The 19569-nt window shown below is 38.8% G+C and overlaps 1 protein-coding gene across 1 annotated transcript in view; it reads right to left on the bottom strand.

Annotated features, from left to right (window-relative positions):
- Positions 1-13668: 13668 nt before the first annotated feature.
- FREM1 (FRAS1 related extracellular matrix 1) overlaps positions 13669-19569 on the bottom strand; it is a 125527-nt gene continuing 119626 nt past the window's right edge. The window contains exons 35-36 of the mRNA XM_059656635.1: positions 16756-16841; positions 13669-14219 (exon numbers count right to left, since the gene is read on the bottom strand). Of these exons, the coding sequence (XP_059512618.1) occupies positions 14020-14219; positions 16756-16841 (286 nt within the window). The 3' untranslated portion in view covers positions 13669-14019. The remainder of the gene's footprint in view (positions 14220-16755; positions 16842-19569) is intronic.

Here is a 19569-nt window from a genome sequence, read left to right as displayed (position 1 = left end):
TACTTGTACCAAATACCACAAGGCCTGTGCGAGTGGTACAATTGATCCATACTAAATGAGCATTAGCATTGGCCATTTCTTTTCAGGGATTTTTCTAATTTGATTCTGAATTCCCCTCAGTAGCCAATGCAATAGACTTCCCGGAGCTGGCCACTCTTCCCTGATTATAAGCAAGCATGGAAGCCAACTAAGATAGGTTTCTTGATTCTTTCTAAACTTTACTTTAGTGCCTGAAGTGTCATTGCCATCAATCACAGCATCTAACATTTCCCCAAAATGAAGGCTGTCCCAGAGATTCCACTTGAGGCCTCAGGTGACATGGCTCTGAACAGAGGACACAAATAAAGGGATTCTGTTGAATTAAAATGTGTAGAGGACTCAGTTTGTTAGATAGTAGAAGATGATGGCAAATGATAAACACTTGGTTCTTGCCCTCAAGCAAGTTGTAGAGTCTTGCCACACATTTTCTAACTTTATTATATTAGCTGGAAGAATGTCAGTTATTGCCCTAACTCCGTGGTCGGCAAACTGCAGCTGACGAGCCACATGCGGCTCTTTGGCCCCTTGAGTGTGGCTCTTCCTAAGCCTTAGGAGTACCCTAATTAAGTTAATAACAATGTACATACCTATATAGTTTAAGTTTAAAAAATTTGGCTCTCAAAAGAAATTTCAATCGCTGTACTGTTGATATTTGGCTCTGTTGACTAATGAGTTTGCCGACCACTGCCCTAACTGGTTTGGCTCAGTGGATAGAGTGTTGGTCTGCGGAATGAAGGGTCCTAGGTTCGATTCCAGTCAAGGGCACATGCCCAGGTTGCAGGCTCCATCCCCAGTATGGGGTGTGAGGAGACAGCCAATCAATGATTCTCTCTCATCATTGATGTTTCTATCTCTCTCTCTCTCTATCTCTCTCTCTCCCTCTCCCTTCCTCTCTGAAATCAATAAAAAATATGTTTAAAAAAAGAATGTCAGTTATTCACTTTTAATTTTCTTTTGTCCTAAACTCCCCTTCTTCTGATCTTAATTTTGGTGTTTACAAATGCCGTTTTAAAAGGACTCACGGAGAATTCCCTTTTGCTGATCTGTCATTCCTGTTGGGGAAATGTGCAAATATCCCAATGGGTTAATCTAGCCAAGGAAAGCCGCTGTGATGAGAACCATGGTGCATAAGTCTGTCCTCAACCCCTGTCTCTCACAGGTAAGGGCAGATGGCATTCACCTTTCGCCACCTTTCATTAATTCGAACGCTTAGAATGTGATACATTGCCGCTTACTCTTAAGAGCAGAAACATGTTGCAGCTTTCAGCAAAAACATGCTGCTTCTGTGGGGCCTCAGTGACGCAGGCATCTGGCCGCCTCCCAGTTTGGATGAAGCCAAATGGAGGTAGGTCTGGAGGGGGCCTCCAGAGCCAGCAGGAAGCTGCTGTGTGGAGAGAGCACCACAAATTGTTGGTGTGCTTCGTACCAAATGCCACAGAAAGGCAGGCCTGCACTCCCACGTGCCCAAGCCTGTTCCGTTCGCTTCTTGGGAGAACTGCCTGCTTGCGTGAGAGTCAGTGGGGCCAATCTCATAGTCCATTCATTCATTCCAATTAACAGGTCACACTCAGCATGATCTGAACTCTCTGATTTCAACATGACCTGGTTTTCCCAAGTGCTGAAATATCTTCAGGACCTGGTTGAGCTCCCAGCGTGCCCCTGAGGGGACAGTAACAAGCCACATTTTCTGTCCCTCTTGCAGACTCTCAGAAAGGAGCTAAAAGGTGGTCTAGCGCTCTCTGAGGAAAATCAGAGAGGCCATGGAAACCCCAGGCCTAAATCAACAAAAGGTGAGAGGCAGTGTTAGGGAAGAAGGTGGGCATTGGAGTTAAACTGAGAGACAGAAAAGGGAACTTGGGTTGGTGGATTTGCGAAAGAAGCCTGTTAGGGTGCATGCCATTGCCTCATAACTACCTCTCTTTTCAAAATATAGAACAGCATATAGTGTTGAGACTTAAGATTGTTTAAAAAGAGCCCAAAAGAAGGCAGATTCTTTTCCTTTACAAACGACAAAAAAAGAGGGCAGATTAGAGTACGCGGTTTCTTCTTGAAACTTTGGTCATGATTTAGCTTACTAAATTATTAAAAACATAGACCACTCCCCCATGCACTGCCCTCCCTGCCACTTGCTATGGGAAGGCCACATCAGAAAGAGCTCATTCCCAAACTTCTCCACTCATGGGAATCATCGATGGATTCATTCATTCACACAGCAGGTATCTGAGTGCCACCTCTGTGGTATTTGACTTCGTGTCCCTAAACCAGTGATGGCGAACCTTTTGAGCTCGGTGTGTCAGCATTTTGAAAAAACCTAATTTAACTCTGGTGCTGTGTCACATATAGAAATTTTTTGATATTTGCAACCATAGTAAAACAAAGACTTATATTTTTGATATTTATTTTAAATATTTAAATGCCATTTAACAAAGAAAAATCAACCAAAAAAATGAGTTCGCGTGTCACCTCTGACACACGTGTCATAGGTTCGCTATCGCTGCCCTAGACATTGCCCGGGACAATAACACCTGCTCTGCCTTCCTCATCTGGCTCCTTGCCTTTCTTTTCACCCCTAGTCCAACTACCACTCTGCACAACTTCAGTGACCACATGGATGGGTCTGATCGATGACTTACCATTGGTATTACATGATGCACATCCAATACCCTGGCCAAAATATGATGACCCCTACTCCAACTGGTCTCCCCATCCCTGTTACATTTGGACCCCGGTTATTACCGGGAATTACTCCACCTCTAAACTGTGACTTCCACATCCCAGTCTCAGTACAATAGTACTACTGCATTTGTAGTTAAATCATTATTGGTGTGAACGTTTGTCTAACATTTGTCTCTACTTTGGATGTAAAGTCCATGACGGTAGGAGCTATGTCTTTCTTAGTCACCATTTCAGGCCCTAGAACAGTTCCTTCCATGTAGTAGATGCCTCAAAACATTGGTTTAAACATAATGAATGAATGAAATCTATAAGTTCTCTGCTTCGCTTCCTTCTCTATCCAGGTTGTATTCATGGCCATTACTTCAAACTTTTGCAATATTCCTAACTCTCTTGCCCCCTTTTCCTTCTCTTGAACGTGTCCAGTGAAATTCCAGCCCTGGAAGCACCCAGCTGTCCGCCTTCCTGGGGCCACACCTGGGCTGTAGAATGCTGGCAGAGATGATAACAAAATGGCAAAAATTGATTCTACATAAATTAACTATCTTCACTCTTCACTGAACCTTCAATTCTGCCCAGCAATCATTCTCATTGCTCTAGTCAACTCTCTCATTTTCCATATAGATAATTTTAAAGCTTCTCTATTATTGCAAACCATTGACTGCTCTGCCTCTTTACTAATTTTAAGCAAATGAGCTTGCCCCTTCTTGCTCAGAGAAAGACAGGAGCCATCAGATGGGACAGTTTCCTCCCATTTGACCACCAACCATCCCAATTGATTTCTCCTTTCCACTCTGCTCCTGGAATTCCATACAGCCTACTTTATTGAATAGTCTCCCCCCTTATTGTCAAACCTCATTCATTCCACTGGCTGCCCCCCATCAGCATTAATATAATGTTGGCTTGTTTTGAATATTTTAAAAATGCCTCTTGATTTCATAAAAAGTTTCAGGTTTTGCACTTTAGTGTTGTCTTTTACCTTCTGAGGCAAATTTTGGAAAGAGTTATCCAAATCCCAACTCCACTTTCTCTCACCCACTGACATATCAATCCACTGAGGTGTTGCTTTTCACTCCAGGAAACCTTTACATCTTTCTTCCCAGGATCACCCACACCTTCTTGTAGCTGTTGGAACTCTCTGAAACACTTAACTCATTTATCATGAATTTGGTCCTAAATAAAATAGAAAAAGAAAAAAGGCCAGAACGGGCAAAAGAACAATGAGAATCCTGAAGTCTTAACCTACAAAAGCAGACCTGCTATCCAGTCAGCTCCCTGGGTAATAGCGGATTTCACTCATAACACCAGGATTTATTTGGGTCACCAGTAAAGTTATTATTTACTCTACCATTTAGCAATCTCCCAGACTTGGCTTAATTGGGGTGCACGTGTGTCCTCCTAACCAGGAAAGCAGGCTCCTTAGAGGCAAGGTCTCGTTTGTTGGACAGGCACTGTCAGCCACGTTGAGAACAGGGGTTCTGCTGAGCACATCTGCCTGTTTATTTCCCATTCCTGGCCCCTCACTCTACACTTAGGAGATGAGGGAATGTTTGCTTTAACATGCCCGATCCAATAAAAATGTGGGCAGAAACTTCTGACCCAGGTCTTCCGTGTGCTTTCCTTTCGAAAAGGGATCTCTTTGTCCTGGAGAACATACCCTTCTAGGCCCTATTTTTAAATAGAATTTCCATAGGACCTGGGAAGACTCAGAATACGCCTCTATTTCCCCACCTGGCCACAGGGTCAGAGTAGGTCTTTGAACTTTGTCTTACCAGCCACTGTTCCCAGGCAAGTCTCTGCTGAAGGAGAATTACACTCCTAGCAAAGGCCACTCAGACCAGAGGACTCAGTGTGTGTCAGTTAACTTGACGCAGGTTGTGAATTGTTTTCCTCCAGTCGGGAGATGGGGGCGGTGTGTCACCGACAGAGAGGAGTGTAGGGGCATCTGTCTGAAAACCGTTCCCCGCACTGGCCACCTTGCCAGTTTCTGCTTATACAATTCAGGCAGCTTGGGGGAACCACACTGTCCCTATAAGCTCATAACACATGAACAAATGATTAAAAACACATGGAAAACAGTTCCTCCGCTGAGCTAAAATTCAGATGGGAACGGAAAATCAACTTGCAAAGCTTTCAACTGACTCGGGGCCAAATGTAGGACAGAATGCGAGGAAAAGTTGCCAAAAGAGAGAGATGTTGGGGAGAAAAGCGAGTCGTGGATCGGAAACCTAAAACAATGACACCTTGTATTGACAACCCTTCGGAGGCTCTCCAAGAGCAGGCACCAAACTCAACTCTGGAAGTAGTAAGACCATTTCACGAAACGTTTTGGACAGATTTACATTTTCTACCCTCTATAAATAAAGGTTGGCTTGACTATCTTGGCAACACCTAGGCAGAAACATAATGTTAAGTATCTGTAACATAAATATTAAAATATTACACATTTTTCCCTCCGAGGTGTGGGGATTAAGTAACAAGGTGGCATGAGACAAAGTGTGAAAAATCATGACAATAAAATGCAAAAGCAAAGCAGAACTTTCCAGGAAGGCTTGCCTTCCGCTGTGTACTGACCCTGAGCCCACGAGTTTTATAAAGCTGAGCTGGCCTTAGTCACATTTGCAAAAGTTCAACTCTTGATTCAAATCTGAGACTCTGAGTAGCCTATTCTTTGTGGCCAGGCACTAAAATGGTCCAAAGATTGAAATGGGTAGGAAATCTGTAGGCAAGGCGGTGATTTCCTGGGAGCCAGTGTCTGCTGGTCTTTTATGTTCTTTAGCTTCTAGCCTGAATCCTTCCCTCCCATATGCCCTGAATCACCATTCCCTTCACTTAGCATCATTTTCTTCTTCTTTGGGGCCTGATGGATGCTCAACATCTGCAACAAGAGTGTTCCTCACATACTGAATGCAAAGGGACATTTTGAAAATGAGGCTCCATGGAAAAACCATTCTTAGAAAACATCCCCTAAGTCCTTAGCAACAAACAATCCTTTAGGCAAGCAACCAATCCTTTTTGTCATGTGAAAAAAATGATGCCTAACTTGACTCTCTTTATAATCAGATCATAGATATGCACTTTGTCATACCTGTCACAGTTTGTGGACGTATCATAGATCACGTCTGAAAGTAAGGTATATTGGAGTTCTAAAAAGAGCTTCCTCGGTCACCCAGATTTCTTCCCAAACTGGAAACACTGTTCAACACAAATGTGCTAACACGTGGGACGTTCTCCCCTGTAATATGGAACTTAAAATCCCAATTCTCCATCCCCCAGCTCCTCCTTCCCTGCTTACGGGTGAGGACATGCACTGTTTGAAGTTTCACCTTCCTCCAAGTAGTTGGCATCTCTCTCTCTCTCTCTTTCTCTCTCTCCAACTTTTAAAAAGATATTTTTTGGAGTGACTACTATGTCCCAGGCATATTCTTTATAGTTTCACATTTAACTTTTACTTCTAGGGAGTTATAGGTACCCCCATTTTATAGATCAGAAACCTAAGTTTAGGCAGTAGAATTGAGATATAAATCTGCCTCTTGTTCTTCCCTGTCAGTCTGTCTATTGCAACATAGCTATTAAAATGGTGAATGTATTATTTTGTATTCTGCTATTTTAAATTAACATTATGTGATAGAATTATTATTTCAATGGTGATAATATAATATTCCATTAAGCATTCTTCTTTAATTGGACATTTAAATCATACAATTTTGCTCCAATTTTTAGTGCCCTGAAATAAAGATATCTTCATGCAAGTAGCTTTCATTTTCTTTTTAAAATTTTCTACCACTTTGTAGAAATGATTTTTTTCTTTCTTTATTGAAGTATAGAATTGACATAAAATAACATGTGGTTAAACTGTACAATTTAGTAGGTTTAGACATATATATGCATGTATGTATATCTGTGAAACTGTTACTATAGTCAAGATAGTGAACAGATCTATCGCTCCCAAGTTCCCTTGTGTCCCCTTGCAATCTCTTCCTCCGCCAGTTCCTGTCCTCCTCTCCCATTCACAGGTTAACACCTGATTTCCTTTCTGTCAGTTTTCACTTTCTAGAATTTTCTATAAATGGAGTACATACACACTATGCATTCTTTTTTGTCAGGCTTCTTTCACTCAGCATGGTTATTTAGAGAATCTTCCAGGTGTTGTAGCAATATCTCATTTGCTTTTATTCCTGAACTAGGGGCCCGGTGCATGAAATTCGTGCACTGGGTGTGTGTGGGGGGGGGGAGTGTCCCTCAGCCCAGCCTGCCCCCTCTCACATACTGGGAGCCCTCAGGCGTTGACCCCCATCACCCTCCAATCGCAGGATCGGCCCCTTGCCTAGGCCTGACGCCTCTGGCTGAGGCGTCCGGCCCAGGCAGCGGGGACCTGCAGCTGCAGCGGCCCCACGATCGTGGGCTTCACTTTAGGCCCAGGCAAGGGACCCCTAGCTCCCGGGACTGCCAGCTTCGACCATGCCCAGCTCCCATCGCTGGCTCCACCCCTACTTCCTGCTATCACTGGCCAGGGCGGAAAAGGCACCTGATTCTCCGATCATGGCTGGGGGGCAGGGCAAAGGTGGCCCCCCAGCTCTTAGCTCCCCCCTGGGTTTCTGATCACTGTCAGTGGCAGGGGGCTTCTTCCTGCTTTCCCTTTCGCCTCCCTGCATTGAGCCTACATATGCAAATTAACCGCCATCTTGTTGGCAGTTAACTGCCAATCTTAGTTGGCAGTTAATTTGCATATAGCCCTGATTAGCCAATGAAAAGGGTATCGTCGTACGCCAATTACCATTTTTCTCTTTTATTAGTGTTGATAGTATTTCTTTGAAAGGATATCATTTTTTAATCCATTCACATGATAATATGGGCATTTGGTTGATAATGGTTTTGATTGTTACAAAGCTGCTATGAACATTCATGCATACGTCTTTGAATGAAAATATGCATTCTTTCCTTTTGGGTAAATACCTAGGAGTGGAATGGCTGGTATATGTTTACCATTTTTAAAGAAACCACTAAATTATTTTTCAAAGTGGTTGGGCTATTTTATATTTCCACCAGGAGTGTATGAGACTTCAGTTCTTTAAAGCCTTACCAATACTTGATATGACCACTCTTTGTAAGTTTAGCCATTTTATTAGATGTGAAATACTATCTCATTTTAGCTTCAATTTAAAATTTCCTAATGAAAATATGTTGACATATTTTCATATATTTATTTGCCATTTATATTTCTTCTTTGGTGAATTATCTGTTCAGATCTTCTGCCATATTATATATATAGTCTGGATACAAGTCATTTATCATTATATGCATAGAAAATATTTCCTCCCATTCTATGGCTAGTCATTCTCTTAACAGTGTCTCGGTGAAGATGTACTACCTTTTGTATATATTGTTGGATTTGAATTGATAAAATTCTGCTTAGAATTTTTCATCCATATACATAAGGGGGATCAATCTGTGGGTTTTTTTTTTGTTGTTATAATATTTTTGTATGGTTTTGTTTCAGAGTAATAACTGGCCTTATAGAACAATTTAGAAAGTAGTCTTTTCTCTGCCATTTTCTAGATGAATTTTGTAGAATTGGTTCTATTTCTTCCTTAAATATTTGTAGAATTCAGTAGTAAAGTTATCTGAGCCTGGAATTTTCACTGTGAGGAAGTTTTAAACAGTAAATTTAATTTTTGTAATAATTATAGGTTACATGGTTTTAAATTTTGGATTGAGTGTTGATAGTTTGTTTTTCAAGGAATTTGTCCATTTTATTTAACTTGTATATTGGTACAAGCTGTTTATGATAGTCCCTTATTGTTCGTTTAGTAGTGTAAAATCTCTAATGATGTCACCCGATATAACGTCATTCCTGATATAACTTCTCATTTTCATTCCTCACTCATTTTTTCCTAATTGGTCTGGTTGGAGATTTAACAGTTTTATTGATATTCTCAAAGACCTAGCTTTGGTTTCATTCATTTTCTTTATTGTTGCACTGTTTCCTATTTTATTTATTTCCACTGTAATAATTTGTTATTTCTTTATTTCTGTTTTCTTCTTTTTCTAGTTTCTTAAAGTTGAAACTAGAGGTTAAGACCTTTCTTCTTTTCTATTTAGGCACTTAGTGCTATACAATTCCCCTAAGTAAGGCTTTAGGGGCATGCCACAAACTTGGATATGTTTTGTTTTCATTTTTATTCAGTTCACCATACTTTTTAATTTCCCCTTTGATTTCTACTTTAACCATGAGTTAAAGAAATCTATAATTTAGCTTCCAAATATTTGAGGATTTTCCAAAGGTATTTCTGTTGATTTATAATTCAATTCCATTGTGGTCGGAGAACATATTTTGTGTGATTTGAATAATTTTAAATTTATTGAGATTCATTTTATGTCCCAGAAAACAGTCTGCCCTGGTAAATGTCCTGTATGCACTTGAATAGAAGGCACCTTCTGCTCTTGTTGGGTGGAGTGTTCTATAAATGTCAATTAAGTTAATCTGATCAACAATGCCCACACTTCTGTGTCCTTACTGATTTGCTGCCTTCTTGCTCTCTTCATTATTAAGAGAGGGGTATTAACATTTCTGACTATAATTATGGATTTGTCTATTTCTTTTTGCAGTTGTATCAGTTTTTGCTTCATTTATTTCTAAACTTTGTTACTAGATGCATACATGTTTATGATTATTGTGTCCTCTTGATGCATTGGTCCCTTTAAATGATCAAATAACCTTCTTTATCCTTGGTGATAATCTTGGCTTTAAAATATACTCTGATATTAATATAGTCACTCTGGCTTTATTTTGACTAGTTTTAAGGACAGTATATCTTTTTTTTTTCATTTTTCTTCTGGAGGGTAAATTAGGATTGATTGCCTTTTGGAAGCAAAAATACAGAGAAGGATAGAGCAAAAGGTAAACTCATACCTCATTGCTTGGAAAAAGCACTGCAGGTTACCATAAGGCCTTTAATTAAAGTGTTGGTTTATTTAGTTTCTCTTTCTGTCTTAAGAGAAACTAAACTTTATTGCCTACTAGAATATAATACCTATAAAAATGTTCAAAAGTAAATAGTTATGTGTGTAAGTTATGAGGACAGTATATTCATTTCCTGCATGATCCTGTTCTAAAGACCTGTAAAATTAATTTAAGGAAAATCCTGGCATTCAGGCCATCACAGACATCCAGACACACTCTGAATCACTAACAGTCCTCCCCTTGGTTAATGGAGAGAAAGCGAAGGAAAATCACTAACACAGCACTGTAAATTAAAAAATATGTTAAATAAGCATTCTCTCCTGCTTAACCAACTATACAAAAAAAGATAAACAGAAACCTGGGTGAGACATGGGACAAGGACTGGAAAAAGTATCTTGGATGAGTCAAATACATCAAGCCATTTATAGCTTTCTGAAATAAATATTTTTATGGCGATTGTAAATAGCACTTTTATTGAAATGCACTTCCTATAACATAAAATTCACCATTTTAAAGTGCACACTTTAATGGTTTGCAGTTTATTCACTATGTTGTCCAACCATCACCACTATCTAATTCCAGAATATTTCCACCCCTTAGAAAAAGAAACCCCTTACCTATTAGCAATTAGTCCCAATGTCCCCTTCTCCTCATCCCCTGTTAACTACTTGTCTACTTTCTATCTTTACAGATTCGCCTATTCTGGCCACATGCAATACATGGCTTTTTGTGTCCACCTTCTTTCACTTACAGTATATTCAAATGTATGGTGAACCTTATCATATCATACTCATTATTCAATATATGTTAGTTGACAACAGTAAAACCACTTGCTCAGAGTGGTAATAGATATGTGGAATAATTAGAAGACCCATGTTCTAGTGGTTTCTTCCCACTTTAATGTTCAAGGACTTTAGTCTCCTCTGGTGTACAATATGGATATCAGGTGAGATGATATCCAAGTTCTCTCTCTTTTTTTTTAAAATTCCTGTTACTCCAGAAACCTCAAAGACACAGAGAGACATACTCCTGTCTTTTTTGGGGGGAAAATAATAGTTGCAAAAACAATTAGCTAGATTTAAAAACTTTAGTTTCTAACTCAATCTGGAGACAGAAAATGTCGGATAGCTGCTGTCAATAACACTTTGAGCTGATTATAAACTCACTGCGTTAACACCAGTGTCATAATCAGGAGAGAAATGCAACAAAAGACAGGCTGAGCACTTTTTGTCAGTGTGTGTTTTCCTCCATTTCTGAAAAGAGATGATATAATCAGTGAGTTCCTCTGTGACATCCTCCCTGATAAAAAGCTACACACACACACACACACACACACCAATTAGAAATGTGCATGTTTGTGCTCTTCCGGGTTGGAACTCATGATTCAGTATTTGTTGAATGAACAGTGGATGAGTGGCTGGGTGGCTGGGTGAATGGATGGAAGCCATATAACTAAAGGCTGATGTAAAAGTAAGAATAAAAAAGACGCCCTAGCCAGTTTGTCTCAGTGTATAGAGCGTCAGCCTCTGAACTAAAGGGTCCTGGGTTTGATTTCAGTCGAGGGCATGTACCCCGGTTGAAGGCTCAATCCCCAGTCCTGGTTGGGGTGTATGTGGATGGCAACTAATCGATGTGTCTCTCTCACATCAATGTTCCTCTCTCTGTCTCTCCCTCTCCCTTCCACTTTCTCTAAAAAAAAAAAAAAATCAATGGAAAAACATCCTCTGGTGAGGATTAACAACAACAAAAAAGACATGTTGAGTTTTCTTCTCCATCCCTTCTTATAATGGATAGAATAAATATAAAATGTTGAAAACAAAAGGAATAGTGGTTCAGAAATGTTTATTTTATTGATTTTGATACAATAATAGATACAGTACATTTAATAAGCTGCTTTTTTGCAAAAATTCTTTAGCACCAGTTTATGGTTTAAATTATACAGAACTGAACTGTTAATTAAAATAGGTGCATGTTACTTGGGGCTGTATTGAAAATTAACAAAAGCAGAAATGTAAATAAATGTCACCTGGTTCATTTGTATCACTCCTTGCAAGGAGATAAAATAATGATCATACGTTTTACAAGTGTATGTTGAGCAAATATATGCTGTGTACATGTCTATTTTTGTTAAAAACCAAATATCACAATTTTCTGAAAAGCTACTGACTGCTGTGTTGGGTTGATGCCCTTGGATAAAGCGGGTCTTTTCCTGAGTTAGTCAGCAAGTGTGGGGAGAAGGGCGGGGTGGCTTCAGGTCTTTCTTCCTGGTGCTTTTCCTCTTAGCTACCATCAGTCCCCTCCTCTTCTTAGTCAACCCTCCTCTCCTCTTTTCCCTTTGCTCTTCCCATTCCCATTCCACCATTACTCCACTTCCTTCCTTCCTGCTCCACCCAGAACCCGAATGGCCACAGTGACCAACCAAGGTGGAGAGAACCATGACAATCATTTAATTCTTCCCCGGACCCTGAGTCAAGCCCAATCTCGAGAAAGAAGTGAAGATCACGATGAATATTGCCTAGCACCCACACTTGCCTGAATTTTTATATGTCTCTTCTTTCAATTACTTGGATTTTACAACTTGACTAATGCTTTCATGATCAGGAATATTTTTAAAACATTCTTGTGGTATTTCTAGTTGCTATAAAAATTCAAAACAGTCTCTCTTTGTGCTAACATTGCAATTACATTTAAGTAGCACTGTCACTGCAGTTATATTCATTGTATAATAAAATCTACCATGCCAAACAGGTTCTACGTGGTTGCCATGGTTCTGAATTTTCAGTTTTAAATAGTTAATAGAGTTCCAGTAGGAAGGTGTGGCCCTTGAATTCCTCATTCCTTGAATTTTTTCTTTCTCTCCTAGGATATCTAAATCTTATCTCAGCCTCTCTTTGTAAATTTCTATTAACCAAAAATCTTGATAAATGAGCAGAAATAAAACAAGCTTGTGCTGGTTTATATCCAGAAATTTGACTGAATTTCTTCAGTCTTTTTTAGTTTTGCCCAAAGAATTATTATCATAAACCCTGAACTGAAGCATTGGTCTTCTGGGTAACCTCATATTGACTCTGAAGTTACTCTGGTGCTCATGTAGCAAGTTACATTTGGCACAACCATATTTTTTAGTGATTATGAAAAGAGGAAAACGTTGAGTAAATGTTTTAGAAATAAATTTCTAATTTCCTGTAATTAAACCTTGATTTCAGAAGGGAGTTCTTATAAGTCTGAGACATGCTTCACCGCTACAGCAATGTTTCACTCGGATGATGTTATACATTAACACGGTACCTTTACATCAGAGAATCGCGTCCACGTGGCATTTCTACAGATATTACAGGTTGAAGGGCTCAAATTTGCATCAAACTCCTTTCTGAGAGTATAGGCTTTCAAGGGCTTTGTTTTCAGTATTATTTTGTTGTTGTTTTTCATCAGCATAGTTCACTGGGACTCTTCTGAGGAAGCAGTATTTTTCTGCCATATATTAAGCATCATTTATATATACTCTTTATTCCAAAATGTCCTGGACAAATCCTAGTCAGTGTTACAAACATAAATGAATAGAGAGGCTCATGTTCCTTCAGATTTCTCATGACTCCGTAAGGCTGGGGAAATGCAATCATCAGCCTTGGAACGGCACAAGGCCGACATCTTATTCCAAAAGGAGGTCTGGCTCCTGAGTACTGATGGGCAGGCCCCCCCGAAGCACCGGTGGCCTCCGAATTCTTACCCGAACTAGAGCTTTGCAGATGAGCTTCCATCGGCAAATTTCTTCCATCTAAAGCTTTCCCTGTCACCACAGAGAATTCTCCTTCTGAGCCACAGCCTCTCAGCTCAGGTTTCACATTTGAAAGGGCTCCAGACGGACAAAGCAGCCCTTGACCGTCCAAGCCCGATTGGATGAACCAGGGCTAGCTTCACGCAGGCGGAGCGGCAGAGGCACCGGCAGCATGGACTTCAGAACAGACTCATTTGAAGTGCTGGCACCCAAAATCCAAAGACCATGAAATTAGGGCTGACTGAGATGCCGAATGGGGTTGGAGTAGTGGTCTCCTAGAATGAGCACATCTTGTTCCAAATAATACATCAGGCATTTATTTTGAAAAGTACTGAGATGTAAGAACTGTATCTCTTCCTGTAAGAAATATTCATTTATCCGTCTTCCTGAAGGTATTCATTTATGTCCCCCCCCCATTTTTTTTTACTAAATAAAATGAATCATACACTATGACAAAAAAAATGTACCAAGTTAGTCATGACACCTTGTTTTCTATTGAGCAATATGCATAAATCTTGTAAATAAATAGGTGAGAAATCCCATTGGGTACATGGAAGGCCAGTTACATTCAGAGTTTCCTGGAGCACACGTAATTGTGAGCTTTGCCCTTCCTACAGTCCTTGGTTTGCCATTTTCCTTGTCTTTGAACCAAAACACAGTTCTTGCCAGGCTTTGAACGTCGAGGGGGACCCCTGCTCCAGTTGGTGAAGGTGACAGGCTCACCGCCAATCCACTCCCAGTGGCCAGCATGTGCTTTGTTATTCAAACCTAATGTGAACCAAAACAATGTGCCAAACGATTTTATTACATTTATACTTGGATATCATATCAGTCTATTGTTCTAATCTCAATAGCCACATGCAAACATGGGCCTATGTTCTAAAACATGGGATTGGATCTGGGGATCCTACATGGCACAACTAAGCACTTAAGGCTTAGGGGTTTGGCAGATCGGAGTTTTAATCCTCGCTCCAGCACGGCCGGTGTGGCTCAGTGGTGGAGCATTCACCTATGAACCAGGAGGTCACAGTTCAATTCCCCATCAGGGCACATGCCTGGGTTGTGGGCTCAATCCCCAGTGTGGGGCATGCAGGAGGCAGCCGCTCAATGATTCTCTCTCATCACTGATGTTTCTATCTCTCTCTCCCTCTCCCTTCCTATCTGAAATCAATAAAAATATATAAACCTAGCTTCAGCATGTATGCATTGAACATCTTCGGGAAGGTTACTCAACCCCTCTAAGTTTTAGTTTTCCCATTTACAAATTGGAATAAAAATAGTATATTGCCCTGTCCATATGGCTCAGTTGGTTGAACATTGTCCTGTGCATCAAAAGGTTTCTGGTTCAATTCCCAGTCAGGGAATATGCCCAGATTGTGGGTTCAATTCCTGGTAGGCAATGGGGGGGGGAGGGCACTGATTGATGATGTCTCTCTCTCTCTCTCTCTCTCTCTCTCTCTCTCTCTCTCTCACACACACACACACACACACACACACTAAAAATCAATAAAAACGTATTTTTTAAAAATAGTATAGCTAAGGCTGTTTTGCAGGTGAAATAAGATCATGCATGTTAAGCACAAGACATATATGTGTTTACTAAATGGCAATTATTATTTATCTTATCCTATAGGCAGGATTTCTATCACAGGGACACAGATACACTCTTGTCTATTGTTCTTGTTCCTCATTATTTAAACATCTAGGTTTTCCTATGTGAAAGTAGCTTACTTAGTATTATTTTTAGTCTAAAGCTTAAGACTTTTTCCATCTGTGACAATTTCAACAAAAAGCAGCTTTTCTCAACTTGTCTCTTTATTCCCACTGGCAATTTTTGGAAATTACACTTTAATGTTGCAAAGCTCTTGGAATTTCTCTTAAAGAAGTGCCCTCCCCCCTCATTTTCTTTTATAAGAGAAATAAAAAAGAAGAAAATGAGAAAAGGATCCCCTTCAATAGCATGATCTGAATCCCAAAACTACACGTGACCGTGAAAACAATCTTAGGTACATAGCATACAATCTTCTCTCAACCGATTCTCAGTCAATATTTTGGGGTAGAATAAAATGAAGTACTTGTAGTTAGGAATAACCTATCTTGTTCTAGATTGTTTTCTTGAATTATTGACCAGGTCACACTATGCCTAGAACTTTGTGGGGACAGAGCCTTGAGATTAGCTGTGGATGTAAAGAAAACTCATCCTTCAGCTTTAACTTAATACTCTCAGATAATTTCAGAATTTAGAGACTCCCTGAGGGGTAAAGAGATCTTGAGAAGCCAAGAATGGTTTATTAGTGTCTTCCTGAAACACACCACCTTTCAAGAGAGATGGTGAGAGCACTGACTTAGAGGGGCCCTGAGAATTCTAGTTCTTAAGGGGCTTGAAAGGATTTGTATTATTGTTTAAAATGTAGGAAATATTAAAAATTCAGAAAACAAGGATAACATTAAAATCACCTATAATTCTCAACTGCAGGTTAAACATTTCTAATTTACTGGCATGTTTCTTTTAATATATGTACATATTACATGTATATAAATATATATAGTTCATGTATATAAATTTCTTTTTTATTTTAAATTATTTCATGCTTCATATGTTTGTACACTCTGCCTTTTTACTAAGTACCTTGCCACAAATACTTTATGTATAATGTTCATCCAATATATATTTATTGAGTATTAATAAGCATGAGACATTTTGTCATGTCATTAATATTTAATGCTTCCACAAAGCACTAAATATTAAATATTCCTTCACATGACTATACTATAATTTATTTAATCACCCTCTATTTATAGCTCTTTCTATTTTTTTTTTACTTTTAGAAATACCACCTGTTGAATTCACTTATCTATAAATAGACCCACATCCCTTATTTTTTCTTTGAGATGTGTCTGAAAATGAAAGTTTTGTGTAATTAAGATGAGTTTTTACTAAACTGATAAACAAAAATAGATCAAGAGACAGAGAAGCATCAAACAGATTGTCAAACTTCAAAGGGAAGGCGGGGGGAGGGGGAAAGAGATCAACCAAAGGACTTGTGTGCATGCATATGAGCATAACCAATGGACACAGACACTAGTGGGGTGAGGGCATGTGCTGAGGGGTGGGGGTGGCCGGGGAGAGGTCAATGGGGGGAAAATGAGACATATGTACTACTATATGTAATACCTTGAACAATAAAGAATTTTTTAAAAAGATGAGTTTTTAAAGATTATAAATCACAACCATTTGGCCCATAGAAGAGAGACATTCTCCTCGCGTTCTTGTCTCCCTGCTCAGTGCCGCGCAAATACTTGCCTATCCAGAAGGGCTTTCTTCCACTGAATTCCCAGAGCCATCGCATATGCTGCCTGGACAGGACAGTCACAAGGCTGCCCAGGTGACTACAAGCAAATGAATGAAAATGAGAGTGTCAGTGACAAGGAGTTCAGCATTTCTGTTGATATGATCTGCATAGCAGAAATCAAACCCAGATTAAACAGAAAAATATACATATGCAAAAAAAAAAACTTTCCAAGTTTTTAATACTACACCTTTTTTAAAATTTAATGAGCGTCTCCAGGGTGCACTAAGTGACTAGCAAGGAAGTGACATTTTATTATAATATCTGGGCTTTAAAGCACAAATTCAATAGGTCTTTCTATATCTTTTTAGAAAGTCAGCCTACTTATAAAGATTAATTACTCAATGCCAAAACTTACTCCTTTCATAGGAAATTTATCTGGCATACTAGTAAATTTGGCAATTATCCAGTTAATGTGATCAGTAAGGTAACCCAGACAATTCAAATAAAATGATTTCGAGGCCTACATTTTGAACTTTGTTTGTTTAGTTAAATATCCCAATAATTGTGGTCGTTTTATCATACCCAGTGAAATGAGCAGGTCTCACTGTCAAACCTTTTGATGTTGTGTAGAAGTTAAAGCACCTGTTCTTAAATATAAATATATCTATCTATCTATCTATCTATCTATCTATCTATCTATCTATATACCTTCCTACAAAATATTATTCTTTTTTTTATAAGTTTAAGGTGTATGGCATAATGACTTGAATTACATATATTATGAAATGATTACCACAATATGCTAACATCATCATTTCCTCTAGATGCCAGGAGAGAAAAGTTATTTTCCTTGAGATAAGAATTCTTAATAACTTTTGATTATACCATACAGTGGTGTTAACTACAGTCATCATGTTGTGCATTACATTTCCAAGTACTTTTTATCTTATAAATGGAAGTTTGTACATTTTGACTATCTTTATCCAATTCCCCCACCCCACATCCCCCACCTCTGGTAGCCACAAATCTGTTCACTTTTTCTATGATTTTTTTGTTGTTGTTTAGAGTCTACTTATAAGTGAGATCATACAATACTTGTCTTTCTCTGTTTCACTTAATGCCCTCAAGATTCATGCACGTGAAACCAATAGCAAGATGTCCTTTTTTATGGCTGAACACTATTTCATTATATATATATATGTGTGTGTGTGTATACTATTTCATTATATATATATCACGAATTCTTTATTCATTCATGTGGTCATGAACACTTAGATTGTTTTCATGTCTTGGCTATTACAAACATTGCTGCTATGAGAATGAGGGTGCAGATATCTCTTCAATATAGTGTTTTCATCTCCTTCAGATATATTCCCAGAAGTCGAATTGCTTAATCATATGGTAGCTCTATTTTTAATTTTTTGAGGAACCTCCATACTGTTTTCCACAGTGGCTGCACTAATTTACAATTCTACCAAAAGTGCACAAAGGTTTCCTTTCCCCATATCCTTGCCAGAACTTATCTTTTTGATGATAGACATTCTAACTGGCACAATTCTTTGTGAATTATTTTTGCAGCTAGCTGAATTATTCCTATAAGCAATATTTGAATGTATCTAATTCCCCAGCAGTGCTCATTAAGAGCTCTTTTAAGATGCTTCAAGTAAAAAGCTAATAGGTAATTATTTTCTTCTTTTTTTTAGAACAGAAAGTTTCCAACAAGAAACGAAGTAACCATGATCTTCTTGCCTGGTTAATATCAACTGATATATTAAAAAGTAAAAAACAAGTGTGGCAATAGAAAATAGTTGAATTGAATTTTATTCAATTTGCCTATATCTTTCCAAACTTCAGGTCCATTTGTTTGTTTTTCCAGATCACATATAGTGAACATAATTAAGCCATTTCTTAATGCTTTCCCCCCACCAATACCAGTCCTTTACTGTTCTATAATGCAGTGGTACTTCTAGGCCTTCTGAGATACGTAAGGCTCTTTACTCCTTTTCTGAATGGCCTAAGGCATCTGGATTTGGGTTTTGTGACTTGTCTCTGATTTCATTATTTACTGTCAGCTCCTGTCTGACAGTTCAGCTGATATGAAAGCACACCTTTTCCCAGACCCCTCACATCCAATGTGGTAATTCTAATGTGATGAGAGTTAGGACACAGAACATTAAATGTGTGTTAAATATAGGCTGAAGGAAGGCTTGAGGGACTTCCTCAGGCTACATGGTGTATTGGACAGAGTATGGGAGGCCTGGCTTCCACTTTCTCCTCTGACTCTAACTCCCTTATACATGTAACTTCAGCCTCATCTTCACCATCAGGAAGCAACAAGTTGTATTTAGCACCTCCTCCTGCTTTAAGATTCTTGAAATTATCTTTAAAAGAGCCTATAAAATCCATTTTAGCTGGTCAAGTGCAAGTTTCATTCCCTTTTTGACTCTGAGAAGCAAAAAGTCTTAAAAGATCAAGATGAGAAAATAACTGAGAAGCAAAAAGTCCTAAAAGATCAAGATGAGAAAATAGCTGTGTTTAGGATAGATAAAATGTGAGACCATAGTTATTCATAAAAAAAATAGTTAGGCATTTGAATGTTGATTATTTTATAGAAATATCATTCCTTTGATGCTTACATACAGAAAGTATGATAGATATGAGATAGATAACTACGTATACAGAGAGAAACAAAAATAAAATACAGAGATCTACATGCAAATAAATCTTTTGACGGCTTTGAAATTTTGATTCATTCAAAGTGGAGTATTTAAAACAGAAACCTTAATTTTTCTAGAAACACATATCTACTTTTTTGATATTTTTTT

This window comes from Myotis daubentonii, chromosome 11 (assembly GCF_963259705.1).
Source record: "Myotis daubentonii chromosome 11, mMyoDau2.1, whole genome shotgun sequence".
NCBI classification, from domain to species: domain Eukaryota; kingdom Metazoa; phylum Chordata; class Mammalia; order Chiroptera; family Vespertilionidae; genus Myotis; species Myotis daubentonii.
The sequence above is the reverse complement of the archived record's forward strand: the minus strand, read 5'-3'. Positions and strand labels throughout refer to the sequence as shown.